At 41.1% G+C, this 9,734-nt stretch overlaps 1 protein-coding gene across 1 annotated transcript in view; it reads left to right on the top strand.

The window, feature by feature from the left end:
- Positions 1-5,693: 5,693 nt before the first annotated feature.
- Positions 5,694-9,734, top strand: part of LOC145405338 (RYamide receptor-like) — a 51,290-nt gene continuing 47,249 nt past the window's right edge. Inside the window, exon 1 of the mRNA XM_080276749.1 lies at positions 5,694-5,816. Within this exon, the coding sequence (XP_080132875.1) occupies positions 5,694-5,816 (123 nt within the window). The remainder of the gene's footprint in view (positions 5,817-9,734) is intronic.

The raw sequence follows: 9,734 nt of genomic DNA, 5'->3' as shown, positions 1-9,734 counted from the left end.
CTATAAAAGAGAGAAGGAAGAGAACTTTTGTAAGAACAAGAAACGAACGAATGAAACATCAGAGGAAGGACAAATTCTGGAACAAGAGAATGAGTGAAGGAAGGTACTGTGGTAAAAGGAAAAAAAAATGAAAGAAGACTAATGAGAAGTTCTTGAACTAGAGAAGAAGGAAGGAACAGAACTGAGTAAAAACAAAAAAGAATGAAGGAAGTAGCAGGGGTAGGAAGAATTTCTGGAAACAGAGAAAGAGTGACGGAAAAAAGAATTTAGGGAAGGACATAAGACTGAAGAGAAATGACTGAGAAATACCAAGAGTAAAGGGAATTTAAGTGTGAAGTAAATGATTGAAATGGAAATGAAATATGGTTCAACGCAAGGAGGAAACAAGGGAATTATGGAAAAAGAGAAGGAGGGAAGGAAGAGAACTTTGGAAAGAACGAAAGTCTGAACAAAATAGGTGAAGGGATGTCAAAAGTAAAACGTATAACTGTTAAGGAAGTAAAGGACTGAAAAGATAGTTAAATAAAGCAATATATATATATATATATATATATATATATATATATATATATATATATGCGTGTGTGTGTGTGTGTGACAAGGCATGTAAAAGTTGTATATTTGCCATTTGAACAGTTGGTATCTGTTATAAAAACGCTATACTTATGTTTGAACGTAAGTTGTTGTTGTTATTATTAGTTATGGTTGTTGTTGGTATTAGTTACAGTTGTTAGTATTAGTTATGTTTATTGTTATTTGTTGTTGGCGGTGTTGTTGTTGTTGTTGTGTTGAACCCTAGTCTGTCTGACTGAGCAGACCCGTCGACGAAAAGTCAACAACTGCTTCTGTGGGGTCGTCCTACAGGTACAGTATATTCATACACCGTGTAGGGATTCAGCACTCTCTTGTGGTAGACATCACCTCGCCAGGGTCGTACCAGAGTCCTTCCCACGGCAAGGTACAGGGAAATATGGAGAGGTTTGCTCCTGAATGGATGCCACAGCAGCATCTCTCCACCCTGGGTACACAGCGCCACCACGTGTAGGGTCAAACTTCCACATATCATCATATGCGAATTTAGAGAGCCTTTTCGAAATGGACGCATTAGATATATCACTCTTTAACCCGTTCACGAGCAGGGGGTTCTACTGACTGAATCAAGCATTACGGTATCATATAAAGAACTACTTAAGAGGTCATTGTACTTTTTCCCCTCTCTTCCTTCTCCTCCCGCCTCATTCTCCCTTCTCTCTAGTCAGCACCTGGAACATAAGCGAAGTCAGGAAGCCGAATATCTAATGACGATGGTTCTTTCAGTGGACATGGGAGCCTGTGTGAATGACAGATGGCAGGGATCACGGGCACACTAGCCTTCTGACCAGCAGCACTAAACCCAAGTTGCTTTCATCGGACGGAACTGGGCCACTCAGAACATGAATACGGATTCGTGGTTGCATGAATTCAGTGAACCTAAGTTATGATAAAACAGGTCTGAGTCTCCTTGGTTACTATTCCCACTCTCACAGCTTGGTTATAAGTCGAGCTGCGTGAAAAACTGATGAACCTTAGGTATGATGGGAAAGGAATGAGTCTCCTTGGTTACTATTCATGTTTATCTTCCTGGCCATCAACTCGACTAAAAGGGGTTATTGATCTTTGTCAGGTGAATGCGAACAGAGGGGATGAGTCTCCTTGGTTACTGTTCAAAATTATCTTCCAATCTGACAACACCCGGCCATCAACTGAGCTGGAATGGGCTATGGATCTATATCAGGTGAAACAATGACACCATATCACAAAATTATAGTCCATAGACAGTATAACCCTCCTTTTCCACTCCGCAGGGTGAACTCTCGTGTGTTGCAGGGACGGCTCAGGCAACGTTATCGGTGTCTATCCCGTGTCATTGACTCATTACCTGCTCCCAGGCTTGTATTCTCGGCGGTTGAGGAAGCTCCCTAACACCACCTCCTTGCCGATTTATTTTTGGATACGCCTAGCAAATATCGCTTCGTACGTTACTTATGCATAGTCTAGTGATTTAAGGATTATTTAAGTAACAGAAGAGGACGGCAAGGGGTAATAAGGATAATAAATCGCTTTGGAAGAGGTATTCGGGAGCTTCCTTAATCCAGCAGAATGTGGGCCTCAGTGTCACACACATGCCAGCACCAGCAGACTGAGCCGTCCCCCTAACACATAAGATACCGCCTTGTGGGTTTCTGTTATAGTGCAGCGCTGTTTACAGACCGGCCTAGACAGTCAAGAAGAAAATTTTGACTGCTTGATATATGGAACATGTCCCTCTCTCTCTCTCTCTCTCTCTCTCTCTCTCTCTCTCTGACGCTGGCAATCGAAGAGTCATTTTATTTTAAGGCGCTCATACTGGACTGAGCCTATAAGAGCTTACATCCGAGGTAGGGTTGGAGTTATTGCTCGTATAATGCCACTCAGGGGCGAATTTGGCTGGTCGCCTGCTCTTTTACTGTCGGGACTGAGTAACCTAACCCTGAACCCTACGCTACTGATGGAAGAAAAAAAAAATGGTTGATGGATAGTTGGCTGAAACATGCCAAGCCTCTCTCAGCTTAGGAATGCTAGCCGGCAGAGAAGGGAAGTAAGGGAGGTGATATATTATTCTAGAAGTAGGAGTGAAATATTCTAGAACGAGGAGAGGTGAAATATTACTATAGGAGAGGTGAAATATTACTATAGGAGAGGTGAAATATTACTATAGGAGAGGTGAAATATTACTATAGGAGAGGTGAAATATTACTCTCGAAGTAGGAGAGATGAAATATTACTGTAGAAGTAGGAGAGGTGAAATACTCTAGGAGTAGGTGGAATATTACTCCAGAAGTAGATGCAATGTTACTCCAGAAATTAATGAAATATTACTCCAGAAGTAGATAAAATATTACTCTAGAAGTAGATGAAATATTACTCCAGAAGTAGATGAAATATTACTCCAGAAGTAGATGAAATATTACTCCAGAAGTAGATGAAATATTACTCAATAAGCAGGTGAAATATTACTCTACAAACAGGTGATATATTACTTTAGAAGTCGGAGGTAAAATATTATTCTAGAAGTAGAAGAGAAGAAATATTACTCTGGAAGTAGGAGAAGTGAAATATTACTCTAGAATTAGATGAAATATTACTCCAAAAATAGATGAAATATTACTGCAGAAGTAGATGAAATATTACCCCAGAAGTAGATGAAATATTACCCCAGAAGTAGATGAAATATTACTCCAGTAGATGAAATATTACCTAGAAGTAGATGAATTGTTACTCCAGAAGTAGATAAAATATTACTCTAGAAATAGATAAAATATTACTCTAGAAGTAGGTGAGATATTACTCTACAGTAGAAGTAGGTGAAATATTACTCTAGAAGTAGGTGAAATATTACTCCCTAGATGAAATATTATTCCAGAAGTAGGAAGTAAAATATTATTCTAGAAGCAATAGAGGTAAAATGTTACTCTCGAATTAGGTGAAACAATATCCTAGATGAAGAAGAGGTAAAACTTATTGCAGAAGTAGGAAAAGTGGAATATTATCCTGTGGTTCTCTGTTCGATTCTACCTTAAAATAATAGACTAAAGAATAAACAATAAACATAATGCTGTTAACTAAGGAGCTTTGAAAAACTTGTAGGCTAGCTGAGACTTATACATCATGATGAGTTTGAAAATTTCCCTCTCTCTCTCTCTCTCTCTCTCTCTCTCTCGTGTGTGTGTGTGTGTGTGTGTGTGTGTGTGTGTGTGTGTGTGTGTGTGACGATTTTAGAACCTTATTTATGTGAGTTTCAAAAGTCCTTCTGGAGCCAATATAAACAGAAGATCAAGTTCATCTGTGTTTGATAAGAAGTGATAGTGAATGGAAGTGTAGTTGGAAAAAATATAAAGATCAAATATCATGTTCGTTGCAGTTACTCAATGGAAATAGTGTTTTTAATCTCGCTTGGACCAAAACACGTGTTAGCTACTTTGATACTAATACAATAAAATATTTTGTGTTTCAAAAGCATGGGTGGGGAGTGGAAATGTCCTTGGGGAAAAACAAATAAAGCAGTGATATTATGGTCTTCGTTGTAGTTACTCGAAATAGTTTTTAATCTCGGTTAAAAAAGAATTTCTGGTGTCATTCTGCAAAAAAGAAAAAAAAATTAAAATCACCCGTGTTTGAGAGGTCACCTACTGCGAGTCGATCAGTAACCGAAAAATAGTTCTATAAATGTTTATCTTTGTGGTGACTTGATGGGAATAACGCTTTTACTCTCGGTTGAAATTCTCATGTTTTCCTGAATATGTCAAAGTTATCTGTGCTTGAGAGGTACTGATGCTGAGTCCCACTGCATACATAAATAGCGTTTCATCATTCTTCATTGCAGTTCCTTAATGCTTTGGCTACGAGGGAAACCTGTTGCTTGTGTCAAATTATTCGGCTGTATCAAGTATAGACTACCTACGCCAACAGCACCAGTAGCAGTAGTAGTAGTGGTGGTAACTGTAGTAGTAGTACTGGTAACTGTAGTAGTTGTACTTTAGCAGCAGCAGCAGCCACAGTAGTAGTAGTAGTGGTGGTGGTGGTGGAGGTGGTACTAGTAGTAGTAGTAGTAGTTGCAGCAGCAGCAGTAGTTACTAGTAGTAGTAGTAGTAGTGGTAGTAGTAGTGGTGGTAGTAGTAGTAGTAGTAGTAGTAGTAGTGGTGGTGATGGTGGTGGTGGTGGTAGTAGTTGTAGTAGTAATAGTAGTAGTAGCGCAGCTCCAGGTTCATCTGAAGCGTGAACCCGGTGGACTGCCGAAAGATAATCGAAAATTATGTCTTTGACTATGAGAGGAAACTCACTATTTTCATCTTAACTTGGCCCAAATTTTCGTCCTTTTCCAGTTATTTTCACGTAGCTCAGTGACAAAAGAGAGACAATACTTCACCTCCACATCCTTCCCACACCACTTCTTCGTGATTGGCATCATATATCCAGTGTTAACCTTCTGTTACAGCCCAGCGTTAATGATGGAGAGATGGCAATTTTAGGCAAAGTTAGAGGATAGAGGAAATGGTTATGTGATTGTCTATTTGTGAATCTAAGAACAATAATAAAGTGTGAATCTAAGAACAGAAATAACGTGTGAATCTAAGAACGGTAATAAAGTGAATCAGAGAACACTACGTGTAAATCTAAGAACATCATAAAGTGACTCAAAGAACAATAATAATGTGTGCATCTAAAAACAAAAATAAAGTGTGAATCTAAGAACAATAATTATGTGTAAATCTATGAACAATAATAAAGTATGAATCTTAAAAGTGATGAAATAAAGTGAATCTAAGAACAGTAATAAAATGTGACGCTAAGAATAATGATCAGATAAAGTCAGTCCATGCGCAAGTGATGCTGCGCAAAGTCAGCGAAGTGATTGTACTTGCGAATCTGCGAACAATGATGACACACAGTTATGCGCAGGTGGAGCTGCGCACCTGAGCGTCTTGTGAATCTGAGAATAATGACAAGATCCCGGACATCCTTATCTGTGAATCTAAGAATGAGTAGGGAATAAAGCCCGTTCTGCTCGAGTAAAGCTGCACAAAGCCAGCCAGTCGTCCTTATTGCTAAATCTAAGAAGAATGTTAACACAAGGTTAGCTGTGCGTGAGTGAGGCTGCACAGTTACCCGCTACTATGTCTGCCGTGTATACTCTGTTGGAGCCCCAGAACCTGAGTCTCCTGGCCCCCTCGGCGCCCCCCCTAATCCCCGAGGGGCCTTCCATGGACCCAGAAGACCTCTTGGGGTACAACGTCTCGGTGTGGGGGGCAGGAGGAGGGGGGCAGTGGGGGGAGCCTTCTCCCTCCCCAACCAACCTGCCCGTCTTCCTCACATCCCACCTGCCAGAAGGTAAGAGCCAGTATTCCGGTCGGGTAAAGAACCACCGTAGCACCTTTTCCATAGCTATTTATTTTTGGATCTGGCAGAGTAATATCCATTTGTACCATACTTATGCACATTATGGCGATATTAGAATGATTAAAGACACACAGAAGAGTACAGTAACGTATAATGAGCAAGGTAAATCTCATAGGAAAAGGTGTTAGGGACTTTCATTACCCGACGAGAACAAAGGTGTCGAGAAACTGGGGCTTCAATCAATCAAGTGTACCCAAGTGATGTATTGACTTATTTATTTATTTATTTATTTACTATTTCTCACAGCCGATAAACAGAGAAAGCAGAATAAAAAAAATTAATCCAAGTAACAGATTGTGGGCGTCCTACATTAATTTAAAAAAAAAAAAAAATCTCCAGCAGTAGGACTTTAACTGATGGAGATTGAAGTTGGGGGAGCTAATCTGGGGAAGAAAGTTCTTATTTTTTTGTTTATTTATGTGTGTGTATTTATGTGTGCCTAATTGATTCTAGTGCCCCATATTCTTTTCATTCAGGCCCTTATTCTCGTCGGTTAAGGAAGCTCCCTAACAAGCAAAATAACTCGCTTAGGAGAAGATGGTAAGGAGCTTCCTCAGTCGACGAAAATACATTACATCATTAGTAATTTTGCAGCTCATTTCCCGCACCTCAGTGGCGAGACAGGACGAAATTACGGCTCTAAATCGTACACATAGCACTTCTTCGTGACCAGCACCATAGTCTGTTGTTAATTTCTTGTTATGGCTCAATGGCAAACTAAAATACCTACGTTTTTTATATATTTTTTTCATAGCACTTCTTCGTGACTAGCACCGTATTCTAATGTTAATTTCGTTACAGCTAAGTGGCAAAATATGACAAGATTACTGTTCTATATCCTTTCCACAGCACTTCTTCGTGACTAGCACCATACAAGTACACCAGTCTCACGCAGTACCGGTAGCTAAAACACTGAAGATGGAGAGAAGGAAATTGTAGGCCATGTTTGAGTAAAATGTTTTTATTTATTTATCTATCCATTTTTTTTTTTTTTGCCTTTTTCACTGCTGTCTTCGCTAAATTCGTTACCCCCCTCATGCCCGAGAGAACTCTAGTATTGCATTCCAGGTAGAGCGATTTTATTCAACTGCGAGTGAGTCATAGGAGCCTGACGCGGTTTATACTCGTACCATTAGACAAACTCCGTCATGACTAGGGTAACTCTAGCTTCACCCAGTCCAATAATGTTCACCACAGGTTTGTCTTGGCTGTTCCATCTAGTGTATCTCTCCACGTCACTCCACAGTATCTTTACATCTCTACCTCTGTATCTCTCTGTGTGTTTCGCACACTTCCTTCATGTTCCACTGTTGTTGCTGATGTTCTCTAACCCTGGCCTCTCTGGCAAAGCAGACCCATCTACCACAGGAAAGCGACTGCATACGTAGGCAACTGCATCTGTGGGCCTGTTCTACGCGTGCTGTACAGTACATACACCGTGCAGGGGCTCGGTGACCCTTATGATAGACGGCGCCTCACCAGGGTCGGCCCGGGCTCCTTTCCCAAGGTGTGGCGCAGGGAAATATGAGGTGGCTTGGCTCCTGGGTGTACACATCAGCTACTTCATTCCGCCTACGGTAAACAGTGCCACCACGTGAAGGCTTCTCGACAGTACCTTGTTTCACTGCTATGCGTCGGTAATGACCCTGCACCATTTTTCATTTTGATATCAAAAAGTTTTGCTCGTGAAAATTGGCAATCCCAAATGAGTATCAAGAGTTTTTTATTTGAAATAGATTTTTCTTGCACAAGAATTGGACAGCAGCTCAGCGGTACCTTGGAACAGTTCACAGATAATCGCTATCAACAAAGACATTAAATTTCAACTAGCGGTAATTATGCAAATTCTAGTTTAAGGACGCCTTCAGGTGATGGCACTGATAAAACCGGGTCGTGGAGCTGCCCAGTCATTCAAAAGTCCCTCACCATCCTCCCTATCCCCCGAGAAAAGGATGGTGGAATGCATAAGATGGGAAATTTTGCCCTGCAGTCCACCAGGTTCACGTTAACACAAGCCTTGGTTGCAGCTTTATTTTTCTTTAATGCAAGGAAGAAGGAACCAGAAGCTAGAAACCCGCAAGATTTTTCCCTCCAAGAAAAAATATAAACAAGATGACAGAGCTACCACTACCACTACTGCAGCTACTACTACTGCTACTACTGTTACTACTATTAGCCTAAGAAGGTCCAGTTCGATTTTTCATCCATCCATCCATCATCCCGTTGAGTGTTACCCCAACAGGAGCGTTGGGGGCCGGGGCTAAGCTACACAGTCCCGACATTTATGGCATGGGAGACCAGCCTCACTCATCCCAGTGTGGTATCATGTGACAAATAATCCCCACCCGTCGCTGTTCATTTCTATGGACTGGAAGCTAAACCAAGTAGCGAAACCATCCAATTACTTCCCAGCAGTTGGTGGAAACTGTTGGGAAAAAAGACATTTGAGATGGGTAATTACGATCGAGCGAGCGAAGCTAGCGAACGCAGTTTACTCTCAGTTACGGTAAGTTTGGAAATGAGCGGCCCGGCCCGATCGACCGTCACGCTACGCAGAAGCTAACAACTTCACTATGTGACGTAGAGTTGAAATTCCGTCTGCATGTGATACATTCATTAAATCTTTTTATGAACTTAAAACTCACCGATAAAGACGTAGGAACCCCTTGGATTCTCGAGTTTTTCAAGGGAGTGTTTGGCTGTAATCAGTGAACGCCTCAATTACGTAATCAATTAAAAAAGGTTTTCCGTCGTAACGCTGTGTTTTTTAGCATCAACTCTAGCAATTAAATATCGGATATTCCGCCTATAATTTTATATGAACGTTTTTACTGTTCGCTAAGGGAAAACACCCCAGTTCTGGCTTTAATCATCTCAACAATAAGCAAGTCTTAGTTTCAGTTTCGTCGACACGGAAGGTTGGCAGTGGTGAATGTGTGTGTGGAGGGGGGGGGGGTATATGAGTGTATGTCTTTCGTTCCAGTATGTTTTTCATTGTTCAGCCATCATCATGGAGACATATATCAGAGGGAAATTGTGATGACATAACACTCGCATGCTCGTCACGCGCTCACAAAAAGTATTTCACTGGTAATACCTGAACCAGCGTCAGTCTCAGCTTGGACATAGGCTTGCATCCTCGTTGGTTAAGTAAGTTCCCTAACGCCTTTTCCTGAGTGATTTATTTTATTTATTGTACCTTACTGTCCTCTTCTGTTTTACATAAATCCTTCCTCTATTGCCATACTATGCATAAATAACGTTCAAAAGAATATTTACCAGCCTTATCCAAGAATAAATCGCTAAGGAAGAGGTGCTAGGGAGCTTCCTTTACCTACGGGAATACGATCCTCTGGGCCCATGGTAGCCGCCCTTATATTCCCTACAATCTGAGTCGAAGGCCCATATTTCCGGTAGGATAGGTAAGTTCCCTAGCACCTCTTCTCTAGCGATTTATTTTTGGATATAGGTGGTTTATATCCCTTTGTACTTTATTTATGCAGAGTATAGCGATTTGGGAAGGCTGTATGAAAAAAAAAAAGAGGGGGCAGTAATGTTTAATAAGCAAATAAATCGCTTAGGAAAAGGTATTAGGGAGCTTCCTGGCGAGCATACAGGCCAAGGGTTGATTATACAGGGCGTCCCGGGAGGAAATGACGGAATTTCTCGGACATGGGGGAATTCTAAGCAAAAACCACTACACTGACACGGGTTCAGTGCTCAGCCGTGACGGAGTTATAATTACTGATGGCCTTATA

The sequence above is a fragment of the Coenobita brevimanus genome, chromosome 66, assembly GCF_032717465.1.
Source record: "Coenobita brevimanus isolate Jiangsu-jjx chromosome 66, ASM3271746v2, whole genome shotgun sequence".
NCBI classification, from domain to species: Eukaryota; Metazoa; Arthropoda; class Malacostraca; order Decapoda; family Coenobitidae; genus Coenobita; species Coenobita brevimanus.
The sequence above is the reverse complement of the archived record's forward strand: the minus strand, read 5'-3'. Positions and strand labels throughout refer to the sequence as shown.